We start from the raw sequence: 21472 nt of genomic DNA, 5'->3' as shown, positions 1-21472 counted from the left end.
CTAATGTCGACGTGGCTCTTGTAATGAAGTAATGATCCGGTGTCAGTTGGGTTTCTGTACACCCTTGTCTCCAGGCCACCATTGCATTTCTTGATGTCCGTTCCCAGGAAAGGAAGTTTACCGTGTTCGCCAAGTTCCATGCTGAAGCTGACAGATGGATGACTCTCATTTAGAGAGGAAAGGAATGCTTCAGCTGTACTCCCATATAAAAAAATGGGGTTGCTTGTCGCACTCTTAAGGGGTTAAAAAAGTTTTTTTGGTTCCTCTTAGGGTGATCAGCCTCAAAAGCTCCTTAGCGGGAACAACGCTCACAAAACAGGATCTTGGTACCTCTTAGGGGTTCGTTCGAAAATTTCCAACGAGCACACCCGATTTTTGTTATCTGCGAGTCCTTCCCAGGGTATGACACTCAGATGTACATGTCCAAAACGAAATAAGCGTCCCATCCCTTGAGCTACCCGAAGAAAATCAACTCCCCGGGAGATAAATCGAATTATTACGGTAAGCTCTACTGATAGGGTTTCAAAATGATTTATGGAAAGAAAATTCTTTAACGGTACTCACCCATTTACAAAAAGGGGTCTCTGCTCTGAAAAAAAGAATCCCACACAGATTAAAAAAAAAAACAGAGAAACAAGATTATGCAAAACGATGCGAAAATCTTGGAAAACACATGAAAACTGGCAATGTAAAGAAGAAACAACAACAACAAGAAAACAAACAGTCCTGCACAAATTAAAAAAACAACTTCTTAAACAAATTGCACAAAGATCGATCCTGCCCTCAATACTTTAGAGGATTTTAAGACAGCATATACCTCGAATAAGCCCTTCCCGACACCCCTGAAACATTTCTTATGGCAGGCCATGTAGCCTAAGGCTATAGCTAACACAAACATGAATGGATCGTGGATTACAAAATTTGTTCTAGAGTTTACGGTTACAAATTTTGATTAACCTTAAAATTATTCTTGATTTTTGTTCAAACTCAAACAGCGCTTGTGCGTGGACAATACAAATGTGTGACTTTGAAGGTTTGAGTGAAAAGGAAGGGTGAATGTACCAGGGTTTATTAATAACTAATAAATTATTAATACACATTCTTTGGCTATCTTTGTTCTTGTGTACCACATTTTGCTTACCCCATATGCCCCTCTTTACAGTGCCTCTCCTCTCAGGTGCAATGGAGTTAATCCTATGAGAAGCACTAACCCGTGAGACAAGGTCGGACATCAAGACCGGGAACTACGTTCGTGTGTCCATGGGTTCTTTAATTAACGTCCCCTGCTAACCATGTAACGTTGAAGATGCAGGAGACGGGGCCTACGGTTTATAATCCTTGTCAGAAGACTTGAACGTCTAACCATTTCAATTACAAAGGCAGCACATTCTCCTCAGTTATTTTAAGACCCTGAGGCAACGGCTTTTAGCATTCAAAATGGCGGTTTGTAAGGAAACGGGTTTAGTTCCCTGTTCTCCTCGCTTCGATTCAGGTTAAATTGTGCGCGACGTAAGCGCGACATCACTTATCCAAAGGAGTGTCTTATGCTTGCATTAAGCGATGACGTCATAAGTCATCGCTTATTAAAAAAGTGTGTTCACATTAGTGCCCAGCGAGAATCATGCCGGCGGAAAGCGCTCGGGCACCAATTGTGAACATAGCCTAAGAGCAATTAGTGATTTAAACAACGCGTCATACCATAAAGTCCTACGTTAAAGCCCCCCGGTTATAACCCCTCCCGGATATAAGCTCTTTTATTTACTAACAAAGATATTGTTTCGGATATAAGCGACCCCCCGCCCCCCCTGATATAAGCCCATCTAATGTATACGTGCGTTCCTTTTGCCTTTCATCACAAACATTACAAAATTTTAAATCGAACGTTAGAGGCTAATACGGTGATAGGGTAATAGGTTATAGGTTATAGGTGATAGGGTAATAGGTTAATTGGGCGATAGGGTATTAGCTCTAGATAAATGCAATGTTATGTTATTAGCTTTAATTCATTTCTCAGATGCGTTTCATCTCGTCGTTTCGAAACATTTTTTATTCCGCTTATATGCGCCCACCCCCCTCCCCCCAAAAAAGACCCCTTACGAAGTCATACAAGCCCAGGGCTTTAACGTGGGATTTTATGGTATCTGAAAATTATTTCACATTGCACTCACTTAAAGGCTCGTGCAATTTTAGAAGTGTAAATCTTTAATTACACTCCTGTTCATACGATCCCCTATACAACTTCGCCAAATGTTTCACTTACCAGCCGGCGTAACACCACCATTTCTTTTAAAAACTAACCTTAACCCTAAGATGTTTTTTTGCAAATCAAATATCACCTTACTTTCACATTAACAATCTACTCAGCTAGAATGCAAACATTTGTATGATCTGACTTATCTTGCCACTCTGGTAATAGAAGGGTGCAACAATGATTACATCACTTACTCTACAGAGTCATAAAGAACAGGCCGCTTCACAAGCTGGAAAGGAGATTAAACAAGACTTGGTCTTCCTTGCTTCATTTACCAACCCGGCGTAGACATCATCAACAAGTGATCTCAGATCAGAAGGTTAACGCCACGAGATTTGGCCAATCAAAGCGGAGAAGCAATAGGAGAATAGCCATGAACGCAAACCTCACCGATCTGTTAGTGGTCGTCGGAAAAACAGTGTATTTCAAATATTAGACAGAACCACATTTTTTTTGTATAAGTTACTCATTGCTTTCTTTGCAACTTTTTGTTCTCTTGGATCAATGAAACCACAAAGTACCCCAATCTCGGAAAATGAGCGTCCGTATACACATACAGTAATATTGACGCTAAGCAACAGTCGAAATGTAAGGAATTGTAGGGGAAAAACGCTTCTATTCTTAAGGAAACACAGAACTGAAGCGAGGTAAGTTTATATATTTATTCACACTAGTTCCTTTTTTAGACGTAAGAACAGAACTGTTTATACACCGTTCTTATTTTCTGTATTTCGGGTAAAAATTTGTTGTTCAGATTGTATCAATCGGCTACAACCATAGAAAGACTTAAGTTTTAAGACAATTAGAATTAAAATGGTCATTTTACTCACTTCAACAATTACAGCATGTGTCCTTCCCTCCCATCAGTCCTGTTTGCACCGAAATGGACCCTGCCGGCCAGTATTTCCTTAGATAAAGCAAAGCTGATAGGCATGCTGGACATTACCACGTTCAGTTACGTAGCCTTAGGTTGAAAACACCTTCGAGTTAACAAATATACATACGAACGATTTCCATCTAATGAAAGTAACAGCTTGAGATGTGACAATAAGAATGGTATTGCAGTCGAGAGACAAATTCCGAAATTAATTTACTGAATCCCGAGCTCCTTCCTTCTACCTAACCTAATTCAGGAAACGAACACAGTGGACATTCGCTTAGGCTATCGAATGTCACTCGCCAGCAACGGTCCTTTTCTGGACTATCCAATCAAAAACTAGTACGTGTAACTGAACATTTTTGTTGCTAGAAGAAACAAAGGGGCCCAGTACAGCGGCAACCGAACTGACAATAAGCCGGTTCAGGAATGTTTTCCTACAGATTTTGCCGAACAAATGACGTCATATGCTCTGTACCGAAACATAGCTGTCTACTATTCCCTCCACTTGCCTTGCTATAAAGTAATTCAGGGTAACTTGTTGTACTTCAGCATAAAAGTACGAGTGTCTCGGGTCTTTTTTTTCCCCGCTTGTATTGAACGCCCCGACCAATGGAGTCTTTTTTGAAGGAGAGAGTTGTCGTGGCACGTTTCCATTCCTTAAACTTGTGATGCCGTTTTAGGACAGTTGACATAAGTAGACATTTTCAAGCTAGTCCAGGTTTCGAGCAAAGAAGAAATGTCTTGGCCGGCTATCATACCCTGCAAGATGACGTCTCTAGGTTGGGTTATCAACGCCGATGACACCGGCCGTTTAAAATAGATATCAATCGTTTACGACAGAGAAATCAGCGTCGTCGGGAGTTTGAACTTCCGGGATGCGCTGCCGTAATGGCTACTGCAGCGCTGGACCCTGGACAGAGCGGCCCGAGTTTAAGCCCTTGCCTGGGCCATTGTGTTGTTTTCCTGGGCAAAACACTTTTCTCACAGTGCTTCTCTTCACCCCGGCCCGGGTTGTTCGAAAGGTGGATAGCACGGGTAAATCACTATCTAGTGGTTAGCGTGGTTTGTTTTGTAAACACTTATCCACTGTGGATAGCAATGTATTCGGAGGATAGCGCTATCCAGCCTTCGAACAACTGGGGCCTTTTTGTATAAATGGAAATCCTGTTTGGGGTAACCCCTGCGATGGGCTTTTATCACACCCAGTGGGGAGTAGAAATATTAACAGTGGGGAATAATTATGAGGCCAGGCAAACATGAAAACAGCAAACAAAGATGTCAAGGTTTAAGCTGGAAGGTCCACGTGCATGATCTTTTTGTTTTGCGTTCATGCACTACGCATGAGTCAAGGAACAAAATGTTTCCATTGGTTTGTTCCTCAGTCAGAAGTAAACAACTAATATCTTTTGCTCGTGGTCAAAGCCAAAAAATAAAACGAACACAAATATACAATAAAGAACTGTGTCGACGGGCTCCACAGCAATTCCCTTCAGTCTATTAACTGCGGGAAACCGGAGATAAGCGCCAACCTAGCTTATGGCCTACTAGGCATTAACGCATAACATAAATTACTATGAGGTTCCCTTTGCTCTAAAGATAATTTTGGAAGTTCCAAAATGACTTCCGTGTTGCACATTAATTCCGCATATCGAATGCAAACAAAGAAATACTGCCCCTTAAATTGTTAGGTAGGTACTATTGTAGTCAGGCCGTTTACTCTGGAATGGAGTATTTACCTTGCCAAATGACTGAGATCATAAAACCTGAAATCTGGCAAAATTGCTTTCTTCTTGAGATACCTCCAAACAGTGGATTCTTACAATTTTGTATTCGTGTGGAAAATAATTCCATCCCCTAATCCCATACTGTGTGGGCGCTTTTGATCCATGACTCGAGTCACAAGATCATTTATTTAATGAAATTATCTTGTCAATAAGCCGTCAACTCGTGGGATGAATACAATTACCACAGTTCGAGAATTCAGGTGATCCCTGGCAATGCTAAATTTTTGTTTAACGCAGATCACAACATACAATCATCCTTTGCCTCTGGCTAAACATGAAGATTGTTTCAGCGCTGATATCAATTTTGCTTCTGTCCTGTGATAGAATTCTAACTTCGGAGGCTGTTGCACTTCCGAATTTTTCTCCCTTTAGACAGAGTGAAGGCGACCAGGTTCTTCCACCAATTGCAAATGACGACCAGAGCTCCGGGACGGTGCCGATTTCGATTCAATTTCCTTTTTTCGACCAGAATCACAACTCTCTCTTTGTAAGTAGACAATCTTTATTTTACTTTACATGTGTACCAGGAAGTTGGCATCGAAAAGAAAGGCCAGCCAAAACTTATTATGAAAGCGCCTATATCCCTTACAAGGATGCTGATCTGTTCTGCGTGGAAAATGCTCGTGCGATTTGAAGCAATGCAGCTCAATACACTTAGACACTAGCTATCCCCTATAACCCAGAAACCTGAGGCAAGCGAGTACGTAATTCTGTGGAAGGCAACTCTAGCATTTTCTTCCGTGAACGAAACGAACAAAGTAGAACGTTTTCATAGATCATGAGACTATTTAATTTGGAACGACTATCTTAAGATATATATCATATGGGAAGAATCTATATTCAGTTTTACTTAATGTATTCTGTTTTTTGCTATGGTATGGATTCCTCAACTAAAAAAAATGTGCGAACAAAAAATTATATTTCCCGGTAGCATTCCTCCGTAGATAATTAAACGACTTTGAGCCAGTCGTTTTTTATTAGTATAGTTTAAATCCTCTGCTATAACTTCCGCCTGTCCAAAGTGGGACAGAGACATGCATTGTCGGATTGTTTTGAGTACTGTATTTCATTTCAAATCATGACTATGACGTACAATGGCCTCCTGAACATTTTCAACATTGTCCAAGTCCGTGGGACAAGGTAGTTGATGGCAGTAGAAAAACTACCAGCCTCCGTATCTTAAAAAAAATCATAAAACTAATATTAATGTCTCTCCGCCGAGGAGCATTATCGCGTCACGTGATCAATTTAAAAGTAGAGAAATGATTCCATATGGTTAATTAAAGAAAATTTCAGTTAGAACTCCACTAAAACATTTGGATGACCTGCTCTCAATTTCTTTTAGGATGAAATTAAAGTTGATTCGGCGTTCGGCTTCATCAGCTATCACCTCATAGAATTCTCGTGCTCCCGGCATAATCTACTATTGTTTAATATTATTTCAGCTCTCTTTCTGGTATTTATTAAAACTTTTAGGTCAACACCAATGGTGTTATTTCATTTCTGGTGCAAGTTTCACAATTTACGCCAGATGCTTTTCCTCTCGGCGATAACCGTCGGCTAGTGGCGCCATTTTGGGCTGATGTTCACACAACAAGAGGAGGAAACGTGTTCTACCGTGAGACCACAGATCCAAACCTCCTGCAACAAGCTACTAACGACGTCATTGATAAATTTGTGGATCAAACAAAGTTCAAAGCCACGTGGTTGTTTATAGCCAAGTAGAACGAAGTAGCTTTTTATGGCGCCAGTGGCATCAATACAAATAAGGTAAGAAACTGGGCTTTCTATCTCAAGTTGTACAGGTAGATTATACCAGAAATTGGGTTATTAAAAAAACAGTGTGCGGTCAAGATCGCTTGATATTGGCCAAGTAAGGGAGAAACGAATCCAGGACAAAAGCATAATCGTTGATAGAACTCGTTCTTGTGCAAACAATGAATGCCACAGGGACGTACAGTTAAGAGCGGGGGGTGCGAAGGGAGTTGGGAGTGGAGGAGGAGATGGCTCGGCTTTACCTCCATCATTACTCGCCATGATCCAAGATCGAGGACGTTTAGGAGCTTTTAGGGGTTTTCCTTTAAGGAAGAAAAACCGAATTACGAACCCCCCAAGATACTTCCTGTCAATTTAAACATAAAGTTATCCTTCTTTTGATTTCAGAGGAACAATTTTCAGGCGGTCCTAATTTCCAATGGAAAGCATTCGTTTGTAATATTTAGTTATAACAAAATCACTTGGACATCTGGTACGGCCAGTTCAGGAAACAAAACTGGACTTGGAGGTAACGCGGCACAGGTAGGTCAACTCACAGGCATGCTCAGGCATGTTAACCCTATTATTTAGTTCGCTACTTTTATGTCATTCGGTCAGTTGGACGGCCGGTCGGTCAGTCATTGGTTCATTGATCGTTTGGATCGTTATCTGGCCGGTCGGTTGATTGATGTTGTTCAGAACAAGCAAACGAGCCCCCTCCACGCATTCCAATACTCACCACTTGTTGAAGTCGGGAAGGCTATGATTCAAGTCGTTCAAGTGGTACGACTCCTACGAATGGTAAAATTAGGCTTACAATTGGTACGACTGGTTCAAGTGGTGGATGTGGTACTTTTCAATGAAATTAAATCGAGTCATTCCGTCGCAAGTATTGGAAGTGCATCTCATTAATTAAGGGACCCTGTGAACTCGTAGGAGTCGTACAAGTCGTGCAACTGGTGGAACTGTCCCTCATTACGAAAGGGACGAGGCCCCCATCTTCAAATTGGGCTGAAATATTCTAAGAGTCTGTAATGAGATACAGTTCACCAGTTGCACTAGTTGTAAGAGTCGTAGGAGTTGGCAAAGCCCCTACCTTAACTAGGCCTGAAATATTCTAAGAGTCTGAAATGACATGCGCAAATTCCAAGTAGTAGTTTATTTTATTTCACTGAAAAGTACCACACCCACCACTTGAACCAATCTTACCAATTGTAAGCCTTTTTTACGACTTGTGCGAGTCGTACCACTTGAACGACTTAAAACCGACTTGAACAAGTGGTGAGTATTGGCCAACCCTCAACGATCGACTCAGCGACTACCGACTGGCCGACCCAGCGACTGACCAACCGACCGCCAACAAACCATCAACCAAACAATCAAAAACAGCAGTCATGTATCATTTATCGATGACTGGCCCCTTTTTCTTGACAGGTGGGCTTTAATGCTGGTGACGGTAGACGATTTTTCAGTATCCCTGAGTCTCGTACCCATCAAGTTATTAACCTACCTACACAGTCTAATGTGGGAAATCCCGGTCGGTGGATGTTCCGTATCGACAACGCAAAAATTGAAGCGGTGGTTGTAACACGAAAGGTAAGAGTTATTCTTTCAGTATGCTCTCAAGTCAGCCCGAGAGAAATTAAACAAAAATCATGACAACAAATTAACTCACTCAACGAAATAAGAAACAATTGTAACTGATTGTTGCGCAATCTAAGCTCAGCAAAAATTGGTTTTGGCAACTACTGTGCATCCAACAAATTTAAAGACGTAGAATGGAGAAATGTAATAAGCGGTGAACAGACGCAGCAGTTTTGTTAAGTGAAATGTTGCAGTGTGAGTCAGGTCCCACCATAGTTAATAGAGGGAGATGGTTATGAAACCTGGCGAAGTTTCGTTGTTGTAGGTTTTTGTTGGTTATTTTGGCGGTTGACCCCGCACAAAACCTGGCAAAATTAAAGAGGTGGTTATGTGTGCTCATACAACTAAATGTAATAAAAGCATTGCGATAATGTAATTCATGCATAATCAATGAGCATAAAACAAAATGTGCAGGGTCAAAGACCTTCCAACATAAATCTTAGCCTGTTTGTTTGCTTTTTTGAGGTTTACCGGTGTTCTTAACCATTTCCCTTTATGGCCCCACCGCTCAAAATCACCATAGGACAATTACAGACACTTAGGTTTAGCAATCAGGTGATATGAAACCCTAACTGCGATATAGTATATATCAATGATAAGAGATTATAGAAGCCGAATCGAATCTAGCCTAGATAGGGAACTTGTTTCATGTTTCAGCTCAGCTTGCCTGGTTAGACCTGGTGAGCTTTTATTATTAATTCCACTCATTTCATAATAATTCCAACAACATAATGTGAGGCTACTTTTATCATTTTTGCTTAGGATCGCTCGTGGTTTCACCGCATGCAGCAATTATGCTTGGTGGCGATAACCTTTTCATCGCTGGACCTTGCTACCAACCATCGGATGTAATCGTCTGTGAATTTGCGGGCGGGAAAAGAAGTAAAGGAAGTTATATTAACAGCATCCGGGTATCCTGTACTGTGCCCGTGCTTCACGTTACAGGCAGGTTGTCATTCAAAATGTCAGTCAATGGCGGAACGAGTTTTGATTTCCAAGGAGTTGTTACAATTGGTAAGATTCTGGAAAAATATATATATTTAGTAGAATTTCCAGAGGTGAATATAACGATTGGACATTCTGATTGGTCGAAAAGCTCGGCATATGAATGAAATTTTCATTTATTCGAAAGACATCACTCCAAGTCCAGGATATTTCAAAGGATGGAGAATTTTCAAAATGACTGCTGTCGCCCTTGGACCAAAAATGTTTTCAAGTACTCGTATTCAAGGCATTTAAGAATCGTAAACGCAGTGATTACGTTGATCGCCAGCAGTTCAGATCAATTGACCGAAATTTAGTTTCCTTGACTAAATAATTGGTAGCCGCACACGCGCACACTTTGTGATTCTCTGTAATAGCACCCTATTCTCTGTCATATTTTCACCTTGTACTATCGATCACTGACCTTTTGAGTTGAAAATCTTAGTAGTGTCTCTTTTCCTTATCCCAAGGACACACTCCTTTGAAGAACAAGAGTTACGTTTCAGTTGTCATCGTGTGTGTCGCTGGTGATTTAACGTTTAGAGTGTATGCGTACTTGGACTTTGTCTCCAGAGCCCGCTTTTCTTTAGGTCAGCGCGAAGAGCCCGGACTCAGGGCCTCAGTCCCGAATCCCGCGATTCACGGGCTTCCCTAATCAAGCCTTAGGGGTAACTTGGTGAGAAACCGAACGCCGGAAGCCTTTTAAATAACTGACCTTCTTGGACTGTACCGACAGCAGTTGTTTCTTGCAGTAAACATCAACAGGTTCACGCTTCGCGTTGTTAGGCTGTTTGCAAACATGTGGCAAGAACAGAATCCATTGCAGACCACGTGGAATCCAGATCACCTTGGAATTGAAAATCAGAAAGTGTTTGTCCAATTAGCACGTTTTTTCATGAGGACAAGCGACGTGGTTTTTGACAGTATGTTCACTTTGGTGGCAGAGCAGGCTAACACTGGACAATGTCAGTTTATTGTACCAAAAGGAAAAGGTCAAGGGAGAGATATCCATATGTTGTTAGCCCTGTTAGGACCGCTGTTTGACTGTTTTAAAACACCGTTCCATCACGAGACGTAAGGACTGTAATATTTCTTAAGTTCCCTGGAGAACAAGCCATCAATAGTGCCATGCTCACTTTGTTATTATGTCCCTCAGGCTGAAGGATGGGCCTGTAAGTAGCTAGTCAGTAAAGAAGCAGTCTGGTAAATAAACGTTTACTTGTTTGTGAGGATAACGTATCCTGAAGGGGTACTCATATGACAGCTATGTAGCAACCCCTAAAGGATATGGGTTCGTGCCGTGTTGGTCTGAAATTGGGTAAAGATTTTGAAAATTTTGGACTCCTACCATTTTGGTCTCAAATAGGGTATGCTTTGAACTTTGATCCGGATTTGATTTGTGCAGATCCTATAAAGCATTATGACGACGCGACAAAACAACAATAAATCATAGAATCATACACGTAACATATATATCTGCAGAGGTAGGTTAAAAGTATGAAACGTTTGGGCTCAAGGTCTACTGCTGTCCCATGGAGGGTCCGACGAAGGTGATCGAAGATAATCGAGGAACACATAACTGCTTGTAGATTGATTCGTTTAATCGATTTATTTGGATAATGTTTTTGTTACTTTTAGAATGTTTTAGCTAACATGATCATTATTTTTCAGAGCTAGTGCTGGGGACGGTCGTTTCATTGCACTAGTGATGATGAAAAAGACTGAACAAAGTCTCAGTACGTAATTCCCCGGCCGAGTGGATCTGGAGCGATTTGTTTTCCTGGATCAGCTATCAGTTTGGTAATGAACGATGCTTGCACTGGCACAAAACTCAGCCTCCCCTAAAGTTATATACAGGTAAAACACATCATTTAAAATCCAGCTGAGCTGTGAGGCCGTTAATATGTGCCCGTATGAATACGGAACGGAAGAGATGTCTTTTTCGAAGTAGTTGTTTACACGCGCAGTTCGCTTTCAAACACTTCATGATCTGTTAAAAAGGAAAAAAAAAATTCTGGGTTTGTAGACGAGTGAAAACAAGGAATTTCCCAAACGTTGTACGTTGTACTTTTACCCTGTCGAGTAAGTAAAGAAGACCAGCTCTTTGAAAGCTTACGAAAGGTGAATTGTGTGCGGGAATGTTGGTTGAGCTCGAGCAAAAATAGAGTTTAAGACGTATTAGTGGTGTGAAGGGGTTCACATAAACTCAGAAATATTTTGGGATAAAGCTCAATGTTTAGCAAAAATATATATTTAATTAATGTTGCTGTGTTATCTGAATTCATGTTGTTCTTCGTTTACTATCGTTGCAGATGACCCTTCTTTCCTTCCTTGTCCACAAACGCTTCTGCAAGCGATGGCTGACCGTGGGCGATTCACGGCGGATGAATATTGCAATCCTGCTGCCGAGGAACACTGTGTGCGGTATCATTATAAAGCCACGCACTGCTTCAGGTAAATAATAACAACAACAGAAGCAACAACAACAACAGCAACAACAACTAAAAAATCATTTAATCGAGGGAGCAAAATTATTTCAGGGAATGTCCGCGCAGATGAATTAACATAAATTAAAGTGTTACATGCCAGGACACAATTAACTGGTGGAAATTTCCGTTTGGCTTAATTCTTTTACCTCATCAAGACGGCGGGATGGGGGAGACTTCTGAGGCCCGCACCAAATTTGAGTGCTTTTCACTTTAAAAGGGCCACAGCATTGAACGCCAGATTTGGTGACATTTCCTATTAATGCACAGGAAAGAGGTTGGTATGACATGTCGTTGTGTGCTTATGTTCCCGTGGGAATTGTATTTTGCGGTAAGGTTTAGTTCTGTTTTTTTGACAATATTGGCTTTCTTTATCAGTTTTATCAGTTAAGCCATTTTTTGTGGCTTTCGACCTTTTGTGAAAATCAAGAAATCCTAAACAGAGCATCGAAGATGGTTGCTATTCGGGAATAATAACGACATTTCTACGGTAAATGACGTCATCATTCCGTGTAATCGACGTGACATGAATTTTTTTACGACTACTAGTGTTAAAGGGGTGAGCCTCAAAAGCCCTCAGCTCTCGTCTCAAAACACCAAAAAAGGCTCGTTCTGAATGGGTAAAAGTTTGCTCTCAGAACTGTTTTTTGACATACCTACTCGTGGTTAGATACTGCTGCAGCTGAACCTGGTGTGACTTTATAACTTTGATATTTCAAAGCGTCAAAAATGGGTTTGGAGAGTAAACTGTGCCTCCTCGGGCACCACTTAACATAACGTTTACTTGCCTCAGAGGACCAAAATGCTCGTCTAGCTAGAATTAGCCCTTGGGGCAAAAGAAGAAAAACAAAACAAAAACAACAACAACAACAGGTGATGTGCCGGGTTTAACGAACTTATTCGAAGTTATTGGAGTTCATTGTATTCGAGTGGACTGCGCTGCATTTTTACACTAGAATCAGAAACGCCTTCCATGTGTTTTCAATTCATACTGTTATATATGAGAATACCGCTGACCATTATGCATAGTTGTGCATGTGTTGAGTTATTGTTTAACCAATGACATTAAACAACGTGGTTGGAATGTAGACCCAAAATGGCGTCTGTGTCATGAATATGTAACATGGTGTCAAAATAGTGGGATTTCGAGCGCCACGGAAAGGGCCAAACACATCAGGATGGCCGAAGGATACGCCAATTCGTCGTTCAACTGGCCAAGAATGAACTGGGCCGCTGCGGACCTGAGTAAAGAATGGGAAAGGTTTTATCAACATTGCGAATTCACGTTCGGAGGACCGCTCAGCAAATGCACGGAGAAGGAGAAAATATGCAACCTTGTGAGCTTCGTCGGCGACAAAGGCCGAGAAATTTACCTCACTTTCCAATGGGAAACTGTGCAAGTTGGATCTGGAGAAAGTGCACAAAATGTAAATGAAAAAGACATACTCCAAAGAGTAGTCGGAAAGTTCAAAGCACACCTCGAAGCAAAGAAGAACCCAATTATAGCGGCAGTTAAATTTGATCGAAGACGCCAGTTACAAGGGGAAACGTTTGACTCCTTTGTCACCGATCTTAAGCTCCTGACCCGTGGTCTGGACATGACAGAGTCGAATAAGTTGATCCGGAACGCCATCGCATGCAAATTTCTGTACGAACGAGTAAGGTAACGCTGCTTGGAGAAAAGTAAAAACCTTACCCTGGAAATGGCAATTGACATCGGTCGGATGTTCGAAGCGACCAAGGATGGAATGCAAGTGATGTCTGATGAAGACCCGAAAGTGGAGGTCAATAAACTTGCATGGAAGAATGGCTCGTCTAAGAAGAATGGCTCGTCCAAGAAGAAACATGACCAAGTTCAAAAATGTGATAGGTGTGGATTCAATGCCCACAAGCCACAGGAAAAATGCCCAGCCAGAAATGAATCATGTAACAAGTGCAAAAAAATTGGACATTTTGCCCAAGTTTGCAGAAGCAAGAAAAGCAATGTAAACTTACTGCATGAAATGGTCCAACCTGGAGAAGACTTTTCTAGTGATGAGGAAGGTCCTGACAGGGATGTACAACTACTACATGTAGCAAGCCTAGAAATGAATGGTATCACTGACAGGCAGAAAACATGTGAAAATGACGAATGGTGGGAGGTTGTAGAAGTGGGCAACAGTACCCTGCATTGTCAACTTGACACTGGTGCCTATGCAAGTGTAATTAACACTACTCAGCTCAAGCAAGTAGCACCCAGTGCCCAGATCAAACAAACCAAGAAGACCCTGGTGTCATACAGCCAACACCGAATCACACCCAAAGGTTATGTCACTCTTCCCATAAGATTCAAGGACAGGGAGTTAAATATGAACTTCTATGTCATAGATAGTAAGCAGTAGCCAATATTGTCAGGCAAAGTTTGTCAAGCACTCAACTTGGTTCAGCAGGTACATAAGTTACAGGCACATGTAGATCCAAACCTAAAGGAACTACTTGACCAGTACCCAGACCTACAAAGTGCATCCGGAGCCATGCTTGGAACTTACTCTATTAAGATTGACCCCAAAGCAACACCAGTGGTGCATGGGCCTCGCAGACAACCCGCAGCACTCCTTCCCAAGATCATTGCCAAGCTTAAGGAAATGGAAAAGGAAGGACACCTAGCCAAAGTTTCACAGCCCACTGACTGGGTTAACTCTATGGTAGTTTCAAGTCGAGGTGAGAAGATCAGGATCTGCCTTGACCCAGGTGATCTTAATAAAGCAGTGAAACGGGAGCATTACCCAATCCCCACTGTAGAAGAAATTGCAGCCAAGATACCTCACAGTCCTTGATGCTAAAAGTGGGTATCTCCAGATAAAACTAGACTACGAGTCCAGTCTACTGACAACGATGAACACCCCAATTGGCAGATACAGATGGTTAAAGCTACCATTTGGAATCAAATCAGCTCCAGAGCTGTACCAAAGGGCCATGGATGAAATGTTGGAGGATATTGATCACGCATACGCCATTATGGATGACATACTCATCGCTGGACGTGACATCGCCCACCATGATTCAGTCCTTGAGGCAGTTCTCAACCGCGCCAGAACCTACAACCTTAAGCTGAACTTTGAGAAGGTCAGAGTACGAAAACAGCAAGTTCAATATGTGGGCCACATTATCTCAGCAGAAGGCCTCGAACCAGATCCAGAAAAAGTAAGAGCTATGAAGGATATGCCACCTCCTGAAACGAAAGAAGATGTCCGTCGGTTTCTGGGATCTATTCAGTATCTGGCCAAATTCCTCCCAATGCTAGCAGAAGTCGAAACACCACTGCGGGAACTAACCAGAAAGGATGTACTTTTCCACTGGGACAAGCCACAAGCAGCTGCGTTTCAGAAGCTTAAGGATATGTGCTGTGAAGCTCCAGTGTTAGGCTACTATGATGTCCGAAAAGATGTGACCATACAATGTGACGCTAGCAAGAGCGCAGTGGGTGCTGTCCTACTGCAAGAGGGAAGGCCGATAGCCTATGCATCCCGTAAACTTCGAGCATCAGAGCTCAATTGGGCGCCAATAGAGAAGGAAATGCTGGCAGTCGTGTTCAGTACTCAGAAATTCAGGGAGTACATTCTGGGAAAAACAACTTTGGTCCAGACTGACCACAAACCCCTAGAAATGATACTGCGCAAGTCCATGGCAACAGCACCATTAAGATTGCAGGCAATGATGCTGAAAGTGAGTGGCTATGATCTAAAAGTGGAATATCTTCCAGGCAAGAAGCAAGTCCTCGCAGACACCCTCAGCCGAGCAAGTCTAAATGAGGCACCACCGGAAGAAGAAGAGATACAAGTAAACATGTTGGAAAGAATCTCGATTTCCGAACCAAAGTATGCAGAACTCCAACAAAACACAGCGAATGAGCTCCATGAGCTGTATGCTATGATTCAAGCCGGTTGGCCAGAAACAAAGCAACAAGTCCCACACAGCATCCGCCAATACTGGGACACACGTGATGAGCTTGCGGTACTAGATGGAGTAATCTACCGAGGAATGAGAATCGTAGTACCCCCGTCGATGAGGCCAGCCATGCTGGAGACAATACATGGAACACACCTGGGAATCGTAAAGTGTAAGCAAAGAGCCAGGGAAGCCCTTCACTGGCCCGGCATGAGTGCACAGATAGAAGAAAAAGTCAAGGACTGTACCACGTGCCATGACTATGCCCCTGCACAGCAGAAAGAGCCTTTGATACCAAGCCCTGTCCCAGACCTGCCTTGGGAAATGGCCGCTTCAGACATATTTGCCTTTGAAGGTCAACATTACCTGTTGCTAGTTTATTATTACTCTAAGTTTATTGAGGTGACCAAACTGAAGGATCTCACATCCCAGGAGACCATTGAAGTCCTAAAAGAACATTTCAGTCGACATGGCATCCCACCAAAACTAGTCACTGACTGCGGCAGCCAGTACACAAGCAAAGAATTTGAGACCTTTGCCAAAAGTTACAGCTTTGAACATGTTCTAGTAAGCCCAAAATACCCCAAAGCGAATGGAGAGGCGGAAGCCGCAGTTAAAACAGTGAAGTCTCTATGGAGAAAGAACAGAGACAAGAGAAAAGCACTCCTAGAGTACAGGGCGTCCCCACTTCCAGGAATTGACCTGTCCCCATCACAGCTCTCTATGGGACGCAGGTTACGAACAACACTACCAATGGCACGTGGTCTATTGGAGCCTGAAAAACACAGCATCCAGAAGATAAAGGCAAGAATGAAACATGGCAAGGATAAGCAAAAGTACTACCATGACCGCCAGGGCACCAAAGAGCTACCACCACTCAGATCGGGTGATCAAGTCAGAGTAAAACCGGAGCCAGGGTCAAAGGAATGGAGAGCGGCAACAGTAGTGCAGAAACATGTCTTGCCTAGATCATATGTAGTAGAGGTAGGCGGCCAAAGAATCAGACGTAATCGAGTGGCTCTAAGGAACGACCCAACAAAGTCTCATATGGGATATCGGAAACGTCATGGAAACATCAATCAGCAGACAGAACCTGAGCCAGACAAAACACATGCAGCAACCACATTCCCAGCAAGCCCACAAACGGAGCGCTCACCACAGGAATACCACTTAAATCCCTCAGCTGATGAGGAAATCCCAGCCGGTGATGTGCCACCTTCATCAGACATAGTGGAAGCTAAAGACCCGCCCTTGTATACGACTTGAAGTGGAAGACTAGTCAAAAAACCAATCAGACTAGACCTGTAACAAGTTGTTCTGGAACAAAAGACAGTTCTTGGAACGTGAACAATGACAGACACTGTTTGATTAATGTTGAGTTGATTGTTCTTTTATTTTATTTTATTCTCCTCATTTGTTTCTTTGATTGTAATGTAAAGGAGGGGAATGTTATATATGAGAATACCGCTGACCATTATGCATAGTTGTGCATGTGTTGAGTTATTGTTTAACCAATGACATTAAACAACGTGGTTGGAATGTAGACCCAAAATGGCGTCTGTGTCATAAATATGTAACACATAGCAACCAAGGTGCAGGAAAGCAATGCTGCTACAACGAACAGGGAAACTTAATGGTTGGTGCGCAAAACGGAGGGTCTCTGGACCGATTTCAAGTTGAGGCTGGACTACCAGTCTTCTCTCATTTCTTCCATGACCTTGTGCCATATTTGGATTGCTGTCTGTTTTCCGACAACTGTGAAAAATACTTTGAAAAATGACCTTCAGATGATGGCTCCAATTACGAACCTCCAAGACCAGGTAATCCAACATAAATATTATTTTTCCCACTAGGAAAATTCAGACGGGCACTTCGAGTAAAAAAAGTCCCTAAAAGTAGACAACAAAACAAAAGATGGCTGAAAGAGAAAACACGTGAAAAGAGGACTGATGTAAGCTACGTTTGGTTCAGTGTCACAAGCTACTCAGAGAGAGAAAAGCCTTCTCCTGCATTCCCCCAACAGAAGTCGAACCCATGAACTTGGACGCTTTGTTAGTGAGCTTTGCAGGAAACTGTGGCAGGCTGTTAAAACTAGGTTCACTGAAGTGTCCCGAAACAGTTCTGCATCAAATTTTGAACATCCGTCCGTTAGCTACTTATTGGAGTAGGTATGAGCTTTTGCAATCATTTTACAATGAAAAATAATACTGATTTTTATTTGCGCAATATAGCTACTGGATTCGGGGATCCTCACATGATTACACTTGATGGAGTGGAATACACCTTTAATGGGTACGGACAGTACCAAATCCTCCAGGTAGCAGGCCCTGACTTCCAACTCCAAGGAAGAATGCAGCTTCTGATCAATGATGATGGCAGCAACAGCCGTGCTACAATTTATAAAGCGTTTGCAATGAAAGAAAATGGCTCAGATGTTGTGCAGGTAACTGATATGTATGGTACCAAAATCGACCAGTTAGAAACCAGTATTTATTTTAACTAAGATTCCGCTTATTGGAATAAGAGCGTTCTCTGGTTAAAAATATATTAAAAACATAAGCTTTCGGCTATCAGTCTATAGCCTTTAACGAATGAAAAATGTGGCGCGCAAGCGAAAATATATACGAATGGGGTGCGAAAAATTGAGAATAAAAACAAGCGTGAAAAAAAGCAAGAAGATAAAATGTAAATGAGGCCTGATTACAATAAAATAGAATATTGCCTAGGCAACGGTTTTGAGTTGTTATCCGCGTCGACGGTTTTTGCTGTGTGCCAAGATTCTAGTGTTTTTCGAACGCGGTAATTGCCTTTGTCAATGACACAAGCATTGTCGAAATCAGTGGAGTGATTGTTTTGCCACGCATGGTTGGCAACATTAGAGCCATTTGAATAGTTCTTCAAGTTTCGTTCATGTTCCTTTTTTCAGGTTTGGAAGCATCTTCCGGTTTCTCCTATGTAATTCCAAGGGCAGTTTTTGCATGGAATTTTGTAAACAACATTACATTGAAAATCTGAGGGTTGTCTGAACTTTGGTGACGGGAATTCTTGTTGAAGGGTTTTAAGTGGTTTGTTGACAACTCGGATATCATTTTTGCGGAGTAATCTTGTGAGGGGCTCGGTTAGGCCGCTGATGTAAGGGAGACATGCAAAACCCTGGTACGTATTAGATGGATCAGCCCATTTGAAGAACATAGAAACCAGTTCTTCTGGTGGAGGAACTGAAGATGGGGGTGGCTTTGAAGGAAAAACACGTGAAACCAATCATGTTAGGGCCGCGTTAGAAGCTAATGGTTACCCACCAGCTGTTATTTCTAACATCCTCAATAAGAAGCCACCCCCATCTTCAGTTCCTCCACCAGAAGAACTGGTTTCTATGTTCTTCAAATGGGCTGATCCATCTAATACGTACCAGGGTTTTGCATGTCTCCCTTACATCAGCGGCCTAACCGAGCCCCTCACAAGATTGCTCCGCAAAAATGATATCCGAGTTGTCAACAAACCACTTAAAACCCTTCAACAAGAATTCCCGTCACCAAAGTTCAGACAACCCTCAGATTTTCAATGTAATGTTGTTTACAAAATTCCATGTAAAGACTGCCCTTGGAAGTACATAGGAGAAACCGGAAGATGCTTCCAAACCTGAAAAAAGGAACATGAACGAAACTTGAAGAACTATTCAAATGGCTCTAATGTTGCCAACCATGCGTGGCAAAACAATCACTCCACTGATTTCGACAATGCTTGTGTCATTGACAAAGGCAATTACCGCGTTCGAAAAACACTAGAATCTTGGCACACAGCAAAAACCGTCGACGCGGATAACAACTCAAAACCGTTGCCTAGGCAATATTCTATTTTATTGTAATCAGGCCTCATTTACATTTTATCTTCTTGCTTTTTTTCACGCTTGTTTTTATTCTCAATTTTTCGCACCCCATTCGTATATATTTTCGCTTGCGCGCCACATTTTTCATTCGTTAAAGGCTATAGACTGATAGCCGAAAGCTTATGTTTTTAATATATTTTTAACCAGAGAACGCTCTTATTCCAATATGTCTTATCCTGGTTACAGTTCTATTTTTACTAAGATTCCGCTGTTGAATTGTGCGTCGTTTCCGACTAGAAATTTGAAAGAACCCAAAATTAGCTCACAAAATGCCACGACCTCTCTGTTACTCTGTTTTTGCTCGTCAATTTCCACTCCTAATTGGAGGGCAGTATGGCTTAGGGGGTAGAGCGTCGTTCCTGAAATTCAGAAGTCACGGGTTCAAGCCCCGTTCATGATCAGTACCGTAAATGGTTTGCCTTCTGTAAGTTGGGATTTCAGCAACCACGTTGACATTGTTTGCTTGTTTCGCTGTCTGTTTCCATTGGCCCTAAAAAGCCCACTCCCAGGGGAGTCTTAGGGTTAGGGTTAATTGATATATTTCTTTATTTCTTTATTTTACTTAATGAAACGCGTCATGGGAATGGCTTCTTTATAGTACATATGATATCATCCCGACAAAGCTCCAACCAGAATTTCTTTGGTGTTCCTTACCAAGTTGAAAATGGTTTTGGTAACTGGCCAACTTAAAAGACACGTGGATATGTCAAAGGATTTTTTTCCTTTCAGCTCCACATTGGTGGTCGTAACGAAAGAGAAGTGTTGGTGAATGGAAATCTGATAGAATTTCATGAACAGTTGATGATGGATTTTAACGGCGTCATTATTTTAAAATACAACAACACATCCAAATACTCCGACATATTTGATTCTGGAATATCAGTCACTATTGAGAAAGCTGAAAGAATTTTACAAATGATGTTACTGGTACCTCCAATGGTTAAGGGTGGGTACGACATTTCATCGCTATTTTCCGTTCACTTTAATTTTAACAGTATTAGGTACAGGGGCAGGCAACGGTTCTACTCCTCGCTATATCTGCTCCCAGCCGGTTGTTTGCTCAGGTCTGGAAAACCCAGGGCGACTCCTAGTCTTAACAAATGCGGAAATTAGGGTATTTCCCGTGTGCTTTACTCGCTATTTTGAACTTTTTTTGTGGATTGTTCAAACTCGTCCCCCAGGATCTTCTCTCTCCTACTCTGAAGATGGAGATGTGGCCTGATGATGTTTTTGCTGGCTAGAATTTTCACAGGGAAATTGGCTGCGAAGTAGAAAATGATACATTTCTGCTTTTCTGACAGAAATGAGGGTTTGGCAGCAAGTAGTAATATTGTTTTGAAGCGCTACTATGATCAAACTTTTACCCCTTGAATTTTTAGGTTAATCACAGAAGAATTCTACGAAAGATTAAAGACGCCGTTTACCATTTACAAATACCCGCATTGGTTCCGGAGATATTTAAGTTTGAAAAATGAGTAAAATATGCAGATGAGATGACTGATGACGTCATACACTCAATCAAGTATTACATCAAGTATATAAACAGCGCTATCTTGGTCAATTTGCAGCAGAAACCATTGAAACTTGGTAGGCTAATAGTTCTAAATGCAACACACCTACAGCTTTGAAAATTTCTGTTCCCATGGCAACCCACTCTTTTCCAGTTCCCTCTAGCCTGATTTCAATATTTTAGTGATTTTAAGCTTGGAAAACATTAAACAAGGCCATGAACTCAACCTAACGTATATATTTAGATGCTTGCTGGATCATGCAGATGAGGCATCATTGGGAAATATCAATGTAGAACGTTTAAAGTGGTCAGAAAAGCCTTTGATATCGTGGAGGTCTGGAACCCAGTATGTTGCCATGGTAGCA

General features: G+C 41.9%; 1 protein-coding gene and 1 pseudogene across 1 annotated transcript in view; one reads left to right on the top strand and one right to left on the bottom strand.

Annotated features, from left to right (window-relative positions):
- The window catches only part of LOC145473698 (uncharacterized), a 1855-nt gene extending 709 nt beyond the window's left edge, over positions 1-1146 (bottom strand). The window contains exons 1-3 of the mRNA XM_081455071.1: positions 1142-1146; positions 565-589; positions 1-233 (exon numbers count right to left, since the gene is read on the bottom strand). The exon at positions 1-233 is cut by the window's left edge and continues 709 nt beyond it. Coding sequence (XP_081311197.1) covers positions 1-233; positions 565-589; positions 1142-1146 — 263 coding nt within the window. The remainder of the gene's footprint in view (positions 234-564; positions 590-1141) is intronic.
- A 3871-nt stretch (positions 1147-5017) lies between these two features.
- Positions 5018-21472, top strand: part of LOC145480135 (uncharacterized) — a 95400-nt pseudogene continuing 78945 nt past the window's right edge.

The sequence above is a fragment of the Orbicella franksi genome, chromosome 2, assembly GCF_964199315.1.
Source record: "Orbicella franksi chromosome 2, jaOrbFran1.1, whole genome shotgun sequence".
NCBI classification, from domain to species: domain Eukaryota; kingdom Metazoa; phylum Cnidaria; class Anthozoa; order Scleractinia; family Merulinidae; genus Orbicella; species Orbicella franksi.
This window is presented reverse-complemented; position numbering and strand designations above follow the sequence as displayed.